The 13338-nt window shown below is 39.7% G+C and overlaps 1 protein-coding gene across 2 annotated transcripts in view; it reads left to right on the top strand.

The window, feature by feature from the left end:
• The window catches only part of WDR70 (WD repeat domain 70), a 311717-nt gene that overhangs the window by 250444 nt on the left and 47935 nt on the right, over positions 1-13338 (top strand). For both annotated transcript variants that reach the window (XM_060146975.1, XM_060146976.1), the window contains 3 exons: positions 8594-8693; positions 11419-11503; positions 13007-13145. In XM_060146975.1, coding sequence (XP_060002958.1) covers positions 8594-8693; positions 11419-11503; positions 13007-13145 — 324 coding nt within the window. The remainder of the gene's footprint in view (positions 1-8593; positions 8694-11418; positions 11504-13006; positions 13146-13338) is intronic.

Raw genomic sequence — 13338 nt, forward strand, 5'->3', positions numbered from 1 at the left:
CTGAGTAGCACTGTCCTTCCTCTTAGGAACCTGGCTACCTCTATAGTCAATCAGTTCCTGATCTGAAAATAGAGTCAGGTATGGGAACAGAGCCAGGGATCATGACTTTTTATTGGGGTCACCACCCTCAGCTTCCTGCTCCTCCATTTATCTTTTTGGTTGTAGATACTAAGCAGTACCTTTGCTGTCTGCCCATCTCTTCTGCCCCTAGGAATGCCATGTTCTGTTAACCATCTCCACATTTTTCTGCACATCAAGCCCCCTTGGCTGCCTCTCTGATCTTGTCAGTCATTATGTTGCAGCCTCTTGGCTTCTAGCAATAAAGCACTGCAACTTAGCTTTTATTACTTTGGGCCTCATTATCCCCATGGATATTAATGGCCCAGCTCAGTGAGGTTAGCCCTGGGCTGCAGAGGAGACCTTGGTGAATGGTACTTCTTGGTGATGCTGAACTGAACTCCTTGGTGATGCTGGCTCCCTCTCACCTGTATATTCCTGGTGGCCTTGGTGAATGGTACTTCTTCTGGGCTCTCCCATGAAAAATAATATTCTGTATTTTCTGACTTGACACAATATATCCATCCCAGGATGCCCACTTCCCCCAGCCTTCTTATTCTCTTCTCTGTTGTCTGCCAGGACAATTGGGGTGTTTTTATTTTACTCAACATTGGCCATCACTTTTCCAGGCCTCTATAGCATCCTTGCAGCAGGTTTGCCCCATCCCCTGGGGACCTTGTACAAAAATGTGCCCCAAATCAATGAATCCTGCTGATGAAAGCCCCCTTGATTAAGGATCCTCAAAATCCAAACTCAAGGTACTTCATGGCTCCTGCCAGCAGCTGCGTCTCTTTTGGTGTGTAATCTCTTTACAGCCACTTCTCCTGCTGAATAATCCTGGGATTCGGCACTAGGTATTGACGTAGAAGCCAGAAGAGGAGGTAGGGGCATGTCCTAAGAGAAGTTACTGCTGCCTTGTGGGGGAGGAGCCGTTGTAGCATCTTCCAACCCAAAGGAATTGCTAGCTCTTACTAGGCAAGGGTGGGCCACCACCGTAGGCTGTGAGGGTTCAGGGCCATCTGCAGATCTAGCATCTTATAGACATCCATCCAGATATCCTGTCCTTGTGTTTCAGAGTCTCAGGTTTTCCCAGCTAGAGCCCTGCCTTAGAATAATAGACATGCCTTGGCTGAGCATTTAGGTATCTCTGGAGCTCCATAAATCAAACTACCAGATCGCTTTTGCTTGTTGCTCAGCTGTGTCTGGTCTTCCACTGCAGGAGATGAGGGCTTCTTTGAAAGCTACTAAAGGGCCCTCTGGCTCTTCCATTTAGTCTTTAACTGTTAATGGTGCTCAGTTTCGCATTGTCCCTCTGCAGGGATAATGACTTAGCGCTAACCAGCCAACACTATTGTCTTTGTAGGTATCTTCCTCCCATATATTTTTTTTTTCTTTTTTTTTTTTTTGCGGTACGCGGGCCTCTCACTGTTGTGGCCTCTCCCGTTGCGGAGCACAGGCTCCGGACGCGCAGGCTCAGCGGCCATGGCTCACGGGCCCAGCTGCTCCGCGGCATGTGGGATCCTCCCGGACCAGGGCATGAACCTGCGTCCCCTGCATCGGCAGGCGGACTCTCAACCACTGCGCCACCAGGGAAGCCCTTCCCCCCATATATTTTTAAATGCCTAAAGTGTTTTTCCCGCAAGGACAGTCCCCTGTACTAGGAAGTTTTCCCAGCTCACCTCCAGTGAAATCTGTAGCAATTGGACCGCAACCAAGTGCTCAAGTGTATCTGTGCTCCACAGTCCACTCAGGACAGTGTCTTCTTTACCCATGAAGGAGGCAGTCCTAGATTTTGATCTTAACACCTGTGCTGTTGGATCACACCAGGTGCCACTTGTGATAGTCTGGTTCCTCTGAGAAACAGACACCAAGATAGGGTTAAACATATAAGAGAATTCTTGGGGAAAGGCCTGTCAAGGGAATGGGGGTGAGGGAGCCTGAGAAGGCTGGAGAAGAGAGCATGATGTAGGCCATACCCCTAAGAAAGAGAAAGGAAAGAAAGGAGTGTTACATGTCCATCAGCTGATAAACGGGTAATAAAATGTGGTACATCCATACAATGGAGCATTACTTGACAATAAAAAGAAATGAAGTATTGAAGCATACTACAACATAGATGAACCTCAGAAACATTATGCCAAGTGAAAGGAGCCAATTACAAAAGATAGCATATTGTATGGTTTCATTTATTTGAAATCTTCACATAGGCAAATATAGAGAGACAGAAACTAGGTTAGTAGTTGCTTAGGGCTGACAGATTAGGGAAAAGAGGGAGTGATTGCTAATGTGTATGGGGTTTCTTTTGGGGGTGATCCTAGTGTTCTAAAATTGACTGAGGTAATGATTGCTCAGTTCTCTGAAAATACTGAAAAACATAGAACTGCATACGTAAAGTGGACAGATTCCGTGGTGTGTGAATTATATCTCAATAAAACCGTCATATTAAAAGAAAAGAAAAAGAGGATTGTACAGAAAGAGCCTCAGACTGTAGCACAATGCCCAGAATGTTTCAGCCAGGCTAATTAGGAGTCCTTTCTCCCCCGTGCTCAGTCGTTGGTGAAGAGGAGCCCGTGGAAAGCCTGGCTTGTCACACAGGTAGTGAGAGTGCTAGTCATTATGCTTTACACAGTGGGAAGTCTGAGAGACACATTTTCTTGGCTACATGTCCTATAATCCCAAACAAGTCACCTGTCCATACCCAGACCCAAGGTGTAAAGAAATACATGCCACATATTGATGAAAAGAAAAGCAAAGTTGTATTGCAAAGGAGTGTGACACACTTGCATTACCTCATTAAATTCTCCTAGCAGTTTATGGAGTGGGTACTATTATTAATCTCGTTTAATAGATGGCATAGGGAAATTAGCCCAAGATGATAAGTGGTGAAGCCTGGATTTGAACTCACCAGTCTGATTCCACCCTTTGTGCTTTTTATCATTATGCCATATTTTCATACAGTATATTAATTTGATTATCACAGAATCTTTTACAGAGGTTTTATTGTCTAATTTCCTTTTATTAAAATGAAGCCTTCATGGGCATAGGAAATTGCAAAGTACCTTTCTATGACAGTTCCTATATTTTTGTGTACATTATTCTCATAATCCTTACTACAGATCTCCAAAATCAGAGGAACAGGAGGAAATTATATTCAGTCTGGACCTATATCTATTCTGTTTTTTAATCTTGGCATTTTAAAAAATCCTGGAATATTTTTAATCCTGGTATGGTAAGTAAACCTAACATGTGATTGAAAATATAGAATTGATTGGAATTGCTTGATTATAACGAAGCTTGAAAATAGATTCTTAATGCAAAAGAAAATTTATATCTATTTAGGGGGACCTAAGAGTAGATTTGAGAGGACAGTTAAATGTTAGTACACCTAGTTTGTTAGCCTAGCATTTGCTTCATCTTGCTCTCGGAGTTTGTGTTTCAGAAGCATAGTTGCATTTCAGCAACGTTCTGAGAGGAGGTGCCCACTATAGACTGAATAAATAAATGTGTGGCATTGACACAAGGCAGGGAGATAGTAGGTCAAATGCAGCTCAGTTTCATTGGGAGTTGGGGAAAAAGAGTAAGAGTGAGAAGATGTGTAGGGCATGTTACTTGAAAGATTAATAAACTGTGAAACAGAAAGATTAAGCATCTTGGCCAGGGTCAAACTAAATGTAATAAGCTGAAATTTTAGGTCAAGTTGGCTTGGCTCTAAAACCAGTATTCTTTCCACTAAATTTTCTCCTATTTTCAGCCCAGAAATTTATTTAAATTCTCGCTTTTTTAAAATAGTTTATTCCACTGTTTTATTGATTACAAAACATGTTTTGATCCTTTTGAGGGCTGTCTTTCCTCTTGCATTGATAGATACACACTAGAGCAATGGAAAGATATTGGGATCTAGCTAGCTGCTGGATGTAAACTCACTGACCTCTGTTATCACCATAGAATATTTAGATTATTTAGAATTACAGAAAGTGGTATATTTAAGACTTTGGGCTAGGCATCATATTTTTCTTTGAGAATTTGGCATACTTCCTTAGAGAGGAAAAACTAGAATTAGCATAGCCACAGAAGGCAGGACCAGGACTCATAAGTAGATGTTAGAAGGAGGGAGGCTTGGACCCAGTTTAAGAAAGGTGTTGCCAATTAGAGCCACCCAGACAAACGTACTGTTGTTGCTTGTGATGTAATGAGTTCTGTACTGCTGGAGGCTCTATGACCATCTGCTGAGAAGGGACAGTTTGTACTGTATGAGCTCAGAGAGGGCGTTTAAAACTCTAGGTTTTTGTGCTTGCATTCCCCATCACTCTGAATATTTGACACTTGATGTTCTCCAAGTCTAACATAAGGCACTCCTAAGAATAGGAAGCCTATATAAAGGAGTTAATAATCTCAACTTCCCTAAAGAATAATGTTCTTTGCCTAGGATGATTATAAAAGGAATTAAAGGAGAAGTTGCAGTTTTAGATTTCCCATATTATGCCAGAAGTGTTCTTCAGTCAGGTTGACTTTGTTTTCAAAATGTGAGGGTATTTTTCATCACAGACTGTCCAAATATTGATGTTTTATGCAAATTTAAGATCTCCTCTGGCTATCCATTTTATTTCATTGGAATAAACTTTTGTTACTGGTTAAAGTGAAGTTAATAATTGAAGAGCACACTTGACATAAAATCTCAGTCGAGATGGAACTACCCGCTTGCTCTTGGGCTCATGCGGAAGTGTACGTGATATGATTGCTTTGGATTCTGCAGCTTTTAAGGTTCTTTATCCCACCTGACTGGTATATGATATGTACATATCTATATATATGTGTGTGTATTTATATTTTAGAATATTGGTATTCATGATCTATTTTGCTCTATTAATAATAAAAAGTACATTTGATCAGTTAGTCGATCAGTTAGTCATCTAGTTCAAATCCGTTTACTTTACAGAAGATAAAATTGTGATCTGGAGAGGCTAAGTAATTTGTCCTGAGTCATACTGCTAGTTTTTGACTGAACTAAGTCCAGATTTCATATCTCCTAGTCCTGGACCAGTGCTCTTTTTGCTATACCGCATTACCTTACTGGTAATTCATGAAGTGATGGGTCTTCCTTCTGTTAAGATGTATATATGTATTTATTAGCATTAAAAATAAATAAAACATTTAAAACAAATAAATTAATTTCACTGAGAGGCCAAATGTAAGTATAGGACTTTCTGGTAAACTGTTACCGCTGTAGTATCTTTCAAAAGCTTTATTTAGAGTTTAGGAGTTGATAAGTTGTTGAAATATAACTAAGTGGCATATTTTCCTTATTGAGATTAGTAGCGGAGTTCTGCTTTTCTGAGGAATAAAAAAAATATGTTCAATCTATTCTCCATGTGTCCAAGAATGATCTTTTAAAGATAAGCAAACCTAGTCACACTACTACTCCTCTGTGTAAAATCCTTTAGCAACTCCTTTTACCTTCAGGATAAAATTTAAGCCCTTAACATGGCCTACAGGGCGTGGGTCCTGCTTATGTCACCTCTCACCTGTCCTTTTCCTCTTAGACGTGATTAACTTCTTTTAGTTCTTTGAATCAACCAGCGCCTTTCCCTTCAGGCCTTCCAATATGCGTGTGTTGGTTTTCTATCGCTTAGTAACAGATTACTACCGCAAATTTAGTGGCTTACAAAACCACCAGTTTATCATTTCACAATTTCTGTAGGTAAGAAGCCTGACATAGTATGGTTGGATTCTCTTCTTAGGGTTTTAGGGTTTCACCAGGCTACAGTCAAAGTACACTTGACCCTTGAACACGTGGGGAGGTGTGGGGTTAGGGGCACCAACACACACTCCTCTCGCCACCCTGCGAGCAGTTGAAAATCCACATATAACTTTACAGTCTGCCCTCCATATCCATGATTCCACATTTGTGGATTCAACCAACCACAGATCATGTAGTAGTGTACTATGTATTTATTGAAAAAAAATCTGTGCATAAGTGGACCTATGCAGTTAAAACCCATGTTCAGATCCCTGTTTCTTTGATACATCTTTTAAGTCTATAGTGGCATGTCAAACGCTTCTCATTCTTAAAATCTCTCTTCCTCTTCTGGCACGTCTTTATGGTTTCCTTCTCTGTCCTCAGCCAGGAGAAAGCTCTGCTTTTTCGTTTTTTTGGCTGCATTGGGTCTTCATTGCTGTGCGTGGGCTTTCTCTAGTTGCAGCGAGCAGGGGCTACTCTTCGTTGCGGTGCACCGGCTTCTCCTTGAGGTGCTTTCTCTTGTTGCGGAGCACAGGCTCTAGGCACCTGGGCTCGGTAGTTGCAGCACAGGGGCCCTAGAGCACGCGGGCTTCAGTAGTTGCTGAGCGTGGGCTCAGTATCTGTGGCATGCGGCCTCAGTAGCTGTGGCTCGCGGGCTCTAGAGCACAGGCTCAGTAGTTGTGGCGCCTGGGCTTAGCTGCTCCACGGCATGTGGGATCTTCTCGGACCAGGGCTCGAACCCATGTCCCTGCATTGGCAGGCAGATCTTAACCACTGAGCCACCAGGGAAGTCCCGAAAACTCTGCTTTTAAGGACTCATGTGACTCTTCAGTCCCACCTGGGTAATCCAGGACATAATCTCCCTATCGGCTAACTAATAACCTTCATTATACCTGCAAAGTCCCTTTTGCTAAGTAGAGTAACGTATTCATGGGCATAACACCAGCGATCGCAGAGGTCATGGGGTTCAAAATTCTGCTACCACAATGCAGTGAGTACCCTCTGACTGGAATAGCCTTTCTAGACCCTGCATCCTGCTCCTTCGTCTGCTAACTTTTACTTTATCCACTGCGTCTCTGATTTCTTTTTGCCCCTCTTTTTTTCCCTCTCTTCTCATGCTCTGATTAAGAACCTCTCTTTAGCGCTCTCAAATTACTCTATACTTCCCCACTGTACCACTTGTCACTTTGTTTGCTTATCTGTGTCCTTTCAGGGGGACCGTCTATCACCTCTGAGAAGAGAAGCCATGTTTATCTCGGCACATTTGTGTTTCCCTGCTAACCCATGTATCTGCCATACAGTTGATTCCCAATATAAAAAAAAAAAAGATGAATCAATGAATTATTTATATCCATGAAAAGAGGAAGCATGATTACTGTCTTTAATATAAATTTCTAAGACTGTCACATGGAGGAAGAGAGAAGACAATTTTATTATTTATTTATTACCATTTAACCTTCTGAAGAATTATTTAAATTTAAATTGTGACAATGGGACACAAGAATCATTAGAACTAACCTAGGAATATAGTGAAAAGAAATATGAGTGTAACAGTTCCGCAGAAGGCCAAGGAAGCTCTGGTCCTTATTAAAACAGAAGGTCCGAGTTAAGTGATGTATTTGAGAAGACAATTTTAACTCAGTATATACAGTTTTTTTTTTTTGAAGACTTGCTTTTGTGAGGTAGTGTGTCCTCATTACTGGAAACTTTTTGGTGAAAGCTCAGTGATGGAGTGTTGGGGATATTATCGGGAGGCTAATGTACGTGAGCTCTGTTTTGTGATTCATTCTTTGTTATGGTTGCTGCAAATTGATGGAGATGGGTCATTTGTATTCCTATACCTGTGGCTGTCAGGAGAGACCTACATGCTGTCATCACTAGTAATGTCCCTGGCCATTCACTGTGTAATTATCCAGCCTGGTGGATCTGGGATAATTGACTCCCTAGTACTTTGGCCTGTTCTGGTTACTGAATCATACCTGGGTGGCAAGATTAGTGTAGTAGAGTTACTTTTATAAGTCATTAACTGTTTAGAAGTGACATTGCAAGTAAAAAGACTAATAACATACATCCGTAGAGAGGGGGTATAGGGTAGTGTTTAAGGGTAGGCTTTTTGGTTCAAACTCCTAACTCGACCACTTACTAGCTCTGTGATTTTGGACAAGGTACTTAAGTCTCTGTGCTTAGTTTCCTAATCTGTAAAATGAAGATAATCTTCTAGAGTGAACGTGAGCACCATAGGCAAGTTAGTAAAAGAATATAGTGCCTAGGGTATGGTAAGCATTGTGTAACGGCTAGCTGTCGTCATCATCATCAACAACATTATCCTACAGGCACACTAAAGATAGTTCAAGACTTACAACCATGTGCACAGTGTCTGGCATACACTAGGAATACAGTGATATTTTTGAGTTAATAATATGTTCATTTGTAATTTTTATTTATATTTATTCTTTCAGATAACTGTAGGAAATGGTCCCCAAAACTTTATAAGTATAATGAGAAGAGCTAAATGTGGTGCTAATCTTGTGTTGCTCAGAGCTGGCTAAGGCAGTCTGAAAAATATCTCCTACTAGAACTTAACCTTGTCTCTTCTTTTCACTTATTAAAGCAAATGGATGTTTTTAAAAGCCCTTTGAAATTTTTTCCAAAATAAAAAAACTGTCATCAGGTGAAATTAATATTTTTCATGTAGCTATATATCATTTTTTGGATGATAAAGTAAAATATTCTTGCCACAAAAATGTTCTCATCTGAATTCAGATGAGATGTTAACACTTTGCTTGTCTTTGCAAACAGGTTCATCCTAAATTCCACTATAAACAAGCTCATGACCCGGGCACAGATACTTCTTGCGTGACTTTTTCCTATGATGGTAATGTCCTTGCCTCTCGTGGAGGTAGGTTAGAAGCTTTCTTTTTAAAATGTTTCTATATATAAAATGATCGTATGTAACTCTAACAAATGTCACACTAATATCCTAGTGCTTAGTAAAGCTAGCTGTGCTTTTGTTAATGTACCTTTGCCAGTCTAGTTTTTTTCATTAAAATGCATTTCCAACTTGGCAACATTATTTTATTAAAATTATCAAGTAAAATTTAGAAAATATGTACTTTTTTGCCTAAGTTTTCATTTTAGCTCCAAATTCCATCAACATTTGGAGCCTGCAAGGATGACCATTGCCTCTACCTTATGGACTTTTGTAGATGATATTCTATATTCTTTCTATATCATTTTATAGTTCTGGGTCTGGTATTTCAAACTCTTCTATTTGCTGACCATTGATTTTTTTCAGTTCAAACACTAATTCAGTTCAGTTAAAAAAATTTGTATACCTGGATGTTATTTTTTTTAATAGCTATGTAATTCTGTGTGGTCGTATTGTAAGTTTACCTATCCACACTCATATGATTCAATACAGATTGGTTCTATCTTTTTGCTAAATCTTTCTCATGTGAATAAGTAGTATGCTGATAGAAGGAAATAATAAAATAGTGAGGGCAGCTTATGAACAAAGCATTAGGGGGAAGTATGGGGCGTGACTGAGGATCTTCCACTAGGCCCATTTGTGGGGAGAGAAAAGAATCAAGGTAAGTAGGTTGGAGCTGTGTTACAGATAGCCTTAAATATCACATAAAGGATTTAGTCTTTATTCCACAGGCCAAATTAATCTAGCAACACTGAGTTTAGTCATTCATTCACTCACTTTACTGTATATTGAGCAACTGATCTGAGCTAAGCATTATGCTAGGTGCTTGGCATAAACTGTGGACATCATAGCAGGGTTCCTTTCCTGAAAGAATTTACAGCCTGATGTAGAGGGTACGGAAGTGAGGGGAACATAGAGTTGGCACAGCTCTCCCCTCAGTTTAACTGGTCCATGCCCGTTTACCCTTGGGAGCTCTATCCAGATTCTCCTTCTTCCAAGGAAGCCTTCTATTGATATATAATACCCAAACTACCCTCACATAATTTTAAAAATCAAATCACATGCACATGTATTTTCTATTTACGATATACGTGGCAAAGATGGATATGTATAAAATATATGTTTTGGTTCATCAATTCTAACCTGTTCTTTGAGTCCTAAGATGACTCTTAATTAAGGCTATGTACTATACTCTGTACTTACATCAGTGATTCTTACCCCAAGAATGTATCTGAATCCCCTGGGAAGATTTTCAAAATCACAAATCCTCCACTAGGAAATTCTCACATTCACTCTCACACCTCTAGAGTGGTATACCCCAATCTCCAAGGTAGAGTGGGGAAAGAAGAGGGGAATAACAGAGGAGTGTACTTTGAAAATTCTTCCTGGAGGATTCTGAAATAGCCCAGCCCCACCCAGTTGGTTATTACTGCCTTAGAAGTATAGGATTAACTCCATTTCAGTCAAAGCCATTTTAGTGATAATTTTTACCTTCCCCTTCCATCCTATACTAGCTGTTGGGTAACATGTCGTCTACAGAACATGTATACTGTATTCCACCATTCTCCTTCCTGGGTGTATAGAGTATACCAGATGGAGGTCTCTCTGTTCAGCAGAGTCCCCAGAGTGTTTTAAGGTGCTCCTGCTAGCTCCAGAACCTGCCAAGTTAACTAAACTATTTAATACAGATTAATGTTTTCTTATTGTTTGAGGATTGTGGGGATGTGTAACCCTCTTTTAAAGACTAAAAGCAAAAAGGTTAGTCTTACAAAGTTCTTCCGGTATAAGCAGGTCTCCAATCCAGCCAGTTGTGGATTAGAGCACCTGCCAAAAGTTGGGTTTCAGAGTCAGGGTTGCTGGGGAGAGAATGGAGATTTTTATTGAATTCTCCACTCACCCCACTTGCATCTGGTACTGATTCCTTATTGGACCCAGGGGGCTGAGGCAGGTCTCAGCTGCGGACACTGGGGAAAAAGGACAGCAAAGATATTACTTATATGAGTTTTGGCTTTCATTATGAACAGGAATTAGTTAGTAGCCCTATAGAAATACTTCAAAAGTGATTCTTTAAAGAATATTAATTATGCTTTAAATGGCTTGGAAAAGCTATACTCCCCAGCAAGATGAAGAATGATAGCCACAGATAGAGTTACACTGGAGGGAAAGGAATCACATTGGCTCACTCTCATTAATGTTAATGGATAGTTTCACCCACACACTGGTGGGAAAAAGAATCTGTTGTGAACTGAACTATTTTCAGTCCTGGTGGTTGCTAAATTAATATCTTCTTAAGAAGTCAAGTTATGCTCAGATATACCACAGGGAAACTACCATCTGCTCTAAAGTCACTCTTTAGAGAAGATTCTCCAGGGTTCCTTCTAGCCTACAGATGCTACATCAATCTGGAAAGTAATTTCTAGGAAGCTAGTTCATTATCATGTATCTTTCTACTGTTCTGACAACTACGGCTCTCAAGCTCCCTAGTTAAAAAGTAAAATGTGTTATGTGCATCCCCTTCCCTCCTTCCTTCCCTCCTGCCTCCTTCCTTTCTCTCTCTCTCCCTCCCTCCCCCGCCTCCCTCTCTCCCTTCCTTTTCTTATAGTTATACACTAAGTTTTGCAAACTCTAAACTTGGGGCTGGTTCTTTTTTGCAAAATTTACTTTCTCTTTTTTTCCTTTCTCATTCCTCTATCAGGTGATGACACATTAAAATTATGGGACATCCGACAGTTTAATAAGCCACTTTTTTCAGCCTCGGGTCTTCCCACCATGTTCCCAATGTAAGTAGCATATTTTTAATATTCGATAAGCACAAGAGAATGGAAAAGTAATTTTTTCATCTTCATGTTAATTTATAGTATGTGTCTTACATTTTCTAGAAAAGGGACTTGAAGAGTGATTGAAATAGGTTTTTTGAAAGATGAATTTTTATTTTTCCTTTCATTTCGTACATTCTTCAGAATATAAAATTCTATTTTTGAAGTTGAAATCATGGCTGTTCATGTATTTGTGTGTGTGAATATATATATTATATGCATATATAGGTCTTGGGGTAGTAAAAACATTTTAAAAGTTGAATTGTTCTTTTAATAGTGTATAAATGACAGAGTAGGCCTGTCTTTTGTTTTCTTTTAAAATTTGAATCCTCCTACCATTAAAGCAATTCTTCATAGTTACTGAATATTATATGTCATTTTCTCAATTTTTTCTTATCATTTCAATCAGTAATTCGGTAACTGTCACTTATTCAAACTGTCTTGCTCTGGGTAGCTGAACACTGTTATCTGCATTCTACTGAGTTGATAACTGAAGCTTTAAAGATTTTTCTGCAAACAGCTGAGGTTGGGATTTGATCTCTAAGTCCTACAATTGGTGCCTAAGCCAAAATGTCTATTTTGGTAGAAATAAAATTTCTCACCTGTATTAAATAATGACCAACAAGGAGAGTGTGAAGGTAATGGAAGCAGCAAATGGAGGAAGCTGTATAATCTCAGAGCACTAACTCTGACACAGTCTATTGCCCATGGCATTTATCTGTTAAAACAAACAGATGGATAAACAAACATGAATTTATAGCCGATAAGAATCTTTTGAGCCTTATGCCTGCTGCAGGTAATGCTAACTAGATAGCATCTTTGGCTCATGTCTTAGATTATTCACAGTCAGGTGGCCAGACCTCTCATCACAAGAGCTGTTGAATCACAGCCATCAATTAGGTTCCAGCGGTACAAGCTGCTCCTCATTTCATGGTGCTTGACTTGACAAAACTCAAATTGTTTGAGAGGTGGTGCTGATAAAAATAGTTCCCAAACTGGTCAAAATAATCACTACTTAGACGTAATAGACTTACGTCTAAGACAAATACGTCTAAGACTTACGTCTATTTGTCTATTTGTGTATAGACAGGGTCAATGTCTATATTGAGTTTTTCCCACACGTTATTTACATTGAAAGATATTATAATGTATAGAAATTAGAGCACAGATTCTGGAGTCAGGCTGTCTAAGTTCGAATCCCAGCTGTACCACTTACTTTTGTGATCTTGGACAAGGTTTATTTAACCTCTTCCTGCCTCAGGTTCCTAATCAGTAAAATGAGGATAATAGTATCTACTTCATAGGATTATTGTGAGTATTAAGTGAATTAATATAAGTGCCTGACTTACTATAAACCCTATGTAAGAGTTGTCTCTTATTACAGTGAGGTTGTTTATATTTTAACTCATTATCACTGCACTGTTGTGGCATCATAAGCCTATACTTATAAACTCTTTTTGTCTGTAGGACTGACTGCTGTTTCAGTCCAGATGATAAACTCATAGTCACCGGTACGTCTGTTCAAAGGGGATGTGGCAGCGGCAAACTTGTTTTCTTTGAGCGCAGGACTTTCCAAAGGGTGTATGAAATAGACATCACAGATGCGGTATGTGTGTTCTTTCCTCCCAGCCTTGAGAATGAAGTGAAGTTTGCCTCTTAGCCATTTTTGGTTTTGGTTTTGAAACAGAACATAAGTTCTTGCCCTTACAGTACAGTGGTAGCTGCTTTTTTTCTCCAACACAGGAATTATTAGTACATTGCAGACTGGCTTATCTACACTTTTCCCTCCCCAACCCAAT

Source organism: Lagenorhynchus albirostris, chromosome 3 (genome assembly GCF_949774975.1).
Source record: "Lagenorhynchus albirostris chromosome 3, mLagAlb1.1, whole genome shotgun sequence".
Lineage (NCBI taxonomy): Eukaryota > Metazoa > Chordata > Mammalia > Artiodactyla > Delphinidae > Lagenorhynchus > Lagenorhynchus albirostris.